Source organism: Otolemur garnettii, unplaced genomic scaffold (assembly GCF_000181295.1).
Source record: "Otolemur garnettii isolate 467f Iridium unplaced genomic scaffold, OtoGar3 scaffold00068, whole genome shotgun sequence".
NCBI lineage: Eukaryota > Metazoa > Chordata > Mammalia > Primates > Galagidae > Otolemur > Otolemur garnettii.
Window position 1 is genome coordinate 5,945,316 of NW_003852463.1, and position 5,187 is coordinate 5,950,502.

General features: G+C 37.0%; 1 protein-coding gene across 3 annotated transcripts in view; it reads right to left on the reverse strand.

Moving 5' to 3' along the window:
* Window positions 1-769: 769 nt before the first annotated feature.
* SNRNP27 (small nuclear ribonucleoprotein U4/U6.U5 subunit 27) overlaps window positions 770-5,187 on the reverse strand; it is a 12,606-nt gene continuing 8,188 nt past the window's right edge. The window contains exons 5-7 of one of the 3 annotated variants that reach the window (XR_002774258.1): window positions 2,706-2,770; window positions 1,017-1,183; window positions 775-930 (exon numbers count right to left, since the gene is read on the reverse strand). Coding sequence is in view for 2 of the 3 variants with exons in the window: in XM_003793441.3 (XP_003793489.1) it covers window positions 1,129-1,183; window positions 2,706-2,770 (120 nt within the window). In the remaining variant the exon portion in view is untranslated. Of the gene's footprint in view, window positions 1,184-2,705; window positions 2,771-3,634; window positions 3,791-5,187 lie in introns of those variants that run through there. The other 2 variants (XM_003793441.3, XM_023515292.1) reach the window with 2 other exon arrangements.

A 5,187-nucleotide genomic window follows, 5' to 3' on the forward strand; every position in this document is an offset into this window, starting at 1 on the left:
TACACAATTAACTCATCACCCTCTGTACCACCTGAACTGTGTATCATGTGTTTATAGTACTCAGAAAAATAAAATGTAAAATCTAGTCAGAGACTCAAATTTATCAGCAAGGTATGAAACAGAATGGTTGATGGTTATTATCTTCTTCAATATAAAAACAGCTTTTCTTTTTTTCAGTTTTTTTGGCTGGGGCTGTGTTTAAACCCACCACCTCCGGCATATGAGGCTGGCACCCTACCCTTCTGAGCCGCAGACACTGGGAAAAAGAAAAGCATTCCAATCATGGGTCCAATGAATCCATGATTTAGAATTAGCATTTCACAAAAGAAATACTGGTGGCTAATACCTTTAAAAAATATCATCCTCCCTAGAAGCTAAACAAAAATAAACCCAAATGGTACCATTATTTTACCCAGTGGCTAAGAAACTTGGGTGAGCAATCTATACCCACAGGAACCTGGAAAGACATATACCAAAACACTAACACTAATTATTTCTGGGAGATTAAGATATGGTAAATTTTGGCTTCTCTTTTAAGTTTTGGTTTCTCCCAAGCTTTTTTTCTTATATAATAACCATGTATTGCTTTTATAATTGAAGTAAAAGTAATAAATGGTATTTGGGGGCAAAAACACAGAAGATACAAAAATCTGAAGTTATACTTTTTCATTCTTCCAATTCTTATATTACTAAGAATCAGACACCTAAATCTATGTGTGCAAAAATGAAAATCTCTAAAGAAATTCTTTCACCTAGTAACAAAAATATCAAATATAAAAGGGTAGAAATATTCCTTTATTAGTGAACTTACATCCAAATTACTTTCATGTTTTTTTAAAAGTCCTAATGAGCATCCAAGAAGAAAACACATACAGCTTCCACAGGAATAAGGACAAACAAAATAGGGCTGATGAATGCCACAAATATTTCCTAAAAGAAAAAAATGTGATATTTAACCTTTCTTCTTTTGAAGCAAGGTAAGTGAACCATGTGCACCATAAATAAGATTTTCTTACTTTATAAGGAGAATAAGATCCTGTTTTGATGCATACTAAAGAACAAAATACAAAATCCTTTCTCTGACCAAGATAAGGGGGAAAAAAAAATCATTCTTCAACATTTCAGTTCTCATGCAATGAAATCCAAAGGTCTGTTGAATCCACCTTTTCGATTCATGTACTGCCTATGAGAAGAGAAAATTCATTGTTTATTTTTAAAAGTTTTGGACTCCTCTTATAAAAAAAGACATGCTTCAGAGATTAAACCTATAAACCATCTTTAAAATGGCAAAGTACATGGTAGAAAACTAGGCAAGATTATTTAACACATATTAAGAAATAGTTCTACTTTCAAAATAAGCCAAAGCCTTCCAGATTTCTTTAAATTACAAATAGCAGAAGTATACTTTTAAAATTATTTCGGAAAATAAACTGAAAATCCTATGTATTTTAGGCAACACTAAATATGTAGTTTGGAAATAGAGGAGTTACAAAATAGGCCTCTAGGGAAGCACCTGTGGCTCAGTGAGTAGGGTGCCGGCCCCATATACCAAGGGTGATGGGTTCAAACCCAGCCCTGGCCAAACTGCAACAAGAAAATAGCCAGGCGTCAAGGCGGGCACCTGTAGTCCCAGCTATTCAGGAGGCTGAGGCAAGAGAATCACCTAAGCCCAAGAGCTGGAGGTTGCTGTGAACTGTGATGCCACTGCACTCTACCAAAGGTGACAAAGACTCTACCAAGGGTGACAAAGACATTTTAAGACTCTGCCTCTAAAAAAAATAAATAAATAATAGGCCTCTATGGAGCAAATGCAGTTATATACTATAATAACTGTCCTCATACATCCCTATTTGAAGGTTATTTTACAGAAGACTATTCAAGATAATTCTAGTACCTAAGCTTACAGCAATCTCAAATCCCATTATTCATAGTCTAAATTAATTGGCATATTAAGTCTTTTATCAGTGTTTGAAAATGTCTTATCTTTTTGATTAAGAATTCAGGGGCATCGGATACATGCACCAGGGTTGGTGGGTTTGAATCTTGCCCAAGCCTGCTAAACAACAATGACAACAACAACAACAAAAAAATACCCGGGCATTGTGGCAGGTGGCTGTAGTCCCAGCTACTTGGGAGGCTGAGGCAAGAAAATCACTTAAGCCCAAGAATTTGAGGTTGCTGTGAGCTGTGATGCTACAGCACTCTACCAAGGGCAATGTAATGTGACTCTGTCTCCCACACCCCCCAAAAAGAAAAAGAATTCAGTGAGATTCAAGTATGGAATGGTTTGTTCCAAATCTATGGTACAAATGAAATATGCCTATACTTAACAGAGGAATATATTTACAGTTAAAATCTTATTACAATCAATCTAGATAAAAAGCTCAGGAGAGATCTATTTAAATGAATAATTATAGTAAAATCAAAGTCCACAGACTTAAAATGCTGCAGTTTTGAGGAAATTATTATCTATAGCCCTAAAATATGTGAGACAAATATCCTGTCTAATAATAGCTATTAGCTCAAATGTAAATGGGAAAATGATTTTAACATACTAGAATATTAGCAATGGAGATAATACTTCATTAAAACAAGGAACAGTATGGGAAACTGCTATACTTCCTACAAACATGATTACTCCATTATAAAATTTGTTTTTTAGCAGGATTTCATTAGTTCAAACACAACAATAGAGCTACACATACCTGTACTTCCTCTTCTGAGATACATTTATGGCATAGGCATTTACAGAGCCATCTACCTTCTTTCCCTGAAGAGAAACAACACAAAAAACCCAGGAAGGTTACATTAAATGCCTGGATCAAAGAGCTCTGGACCCTGCAGACACATTTAGATGGCAAGATCCATTTAAGAAAAAGACAGTTCCATGAGGGAGGGAGAATTTTCAGATTCTGGTGATATCCCATGAATTCCCAAGCATTAGAACTCTGCTCACAGTTTTATAGTTATACATAAACAATTAATACAATAGTCAAACCAACAAATATTCATCTTAAATATGTTATGTGCAAGGCATGCCAGGAAGTATAGTAGCAGATCCCAACCTTTTATGGTCACATAATCCTTTGAAACCACATAAAAGTTGTGACTATTATCTCCCCCCAAATTCACAGTCACATTAAATTTAACTTAGAACCTTCGCTCATAATAGTCTCAAATCACAGCTGACATAGTAGCCATTCATCTATATCTCATTTCTTGCATAGGCCTTGCAACTTTGACCTTTAAATCAAGAATCAGAACACAGCACAAAACATTAACCTTAGGTTGTTATGTGTTACTTCCATTTTGGCCTTTCTGAATGTGGCACCTACTTTCTTTTTCACTAATTCCTGTGTGGGTCTTCTTTTGTATCACTCTGTTGTTCAGGCTATAGTGCTATGGCATCAGCCTAGCTCAGAGCAACCTCAAACTCCTGGGTTCAAGGGACTCTCTTGCCTCAGCCTTCCGAGCAGCAGCTGGTACTACAAATGCCTGCCACCATACCTGGCTAAATTTTTCTATTTTTAGCAGAGACGGGGTCTTGCTCTTGCTCAGGCTGGTCTTGAACTCCTGAGCTCAAGGAAATCTACTTCCGCCTCTCAGAGTGCTAGAATTACAGGCATGAGCCACCTCACCTGGTTCTGTATGGGTCGTCTGATCCAGCCAAGTCAACTCACCCACTTGCTCCTGTGCTGTTCCTCAGGGCTGAATTGCCTTCTCTGGCTCCATCCAATCTTTACCTCCCTGGTTCTTATCCATCATTCAAGGCCCAGTTCAAATGCTCCAGCTGCCAGGAAGTGTACAACACCCTACATTTTCTACCCTGTATTATCATTATGTATATCATGATATAATTTCTCCTATGAGATTTAAACTTTTTGATGGAAGGATATGTCCAAAAGTGGCCTATGCACTCTCACATCCTAGGCCACTGCGTCCACAGGTGTTCAGAACATGACTCTTAAGTGAACATCAACAGATGATATCATGACACACCAAATCCCAACTCCTTCTCTCCCCCATAATAATAGATAGGCTATACTCATGCAAGTTTAGCCAATCTAGTGTACTTATCAGCTATTTGCACTAAGGCAAAAAACAGGTTCTGACCCATAGGCCTAAAGGAATCCAAAGGTGAACTAAAATAAATATATTTGTACTCACTTTTTTATTCTTATTTACACCTATTTTGGAGATATGAGTATTGGACAAATTACTTAAGGTATACAATTTTGAACTTCCAAGAACAGGAAGGAGGAATGACTTGGAAAAGACTGGCCTTGGAGCAAAGTAAATGATGCTAACCTTTTCACCAAGTTCAATTTCTAAAGGCTTATAGGTTTTTGTTTTTTTTTTGAGACAGAGTCTTACTTTGTTGTCCTTGGAGGAGTACTGTTACATCATAGCTCACAGCAACCTCAAACTCTTGGACTCAAGTGATCCTCTTGCCTCAGCCTCCCAAGAAGCTGGGAATACAGGCACCTGCAACAATGCCCAGCTATTTTTTAGAGACAAGGGCTCACTCTGGCTCAGGCTAGTCTCGAACCTGTGAGCTCAAGCAATCCACCTGTCTCAGCCTCCCACAGTGCTAGGATTACAGGTGTGAGCCACCATGCCCAGTCCCAGCTTACAGATTTTTAAAAACTACTTGTAGAGGTGCATATTATTAGCCCAATTCTCATTTATTTACATGCTGACACCAAAAATTATCCATTAATAAATATGCCAAACTTTGAGGTTTTCTGGAACAATGTTAAAATAGAAGAACAAAACAGGAAAGCAGGGTGCAATGGCATGTCCCTGTACTCCTAGGTACTTGGAAGGCTAATGCAGGAGAATCTTCTGAGTCCAGGAATTCGAGTCTAGCAAAATTTTACCTCTTAAAAAAAATAAACAGGAAAAAAAATACATGACTACATTGGCATACAAAAAGGTCCACAACAGATCAGAGATGAATATCAGAAGATATACTTTACTCAAAAACAAACTGATACTCATGAAGTCAATGCATATGAACAAATTAACATCCTCATAAGTGTCATTAAAAACAATTGACATCATTTGGTCTGATGGTAATTCCATTAACTTTTATAAAATCTATGAATTCTTCCCTAATTTTTTCCTTTACAAATAAACATCTTCAGCACTAACTATATATGTGTGTATATATACACACACACATAT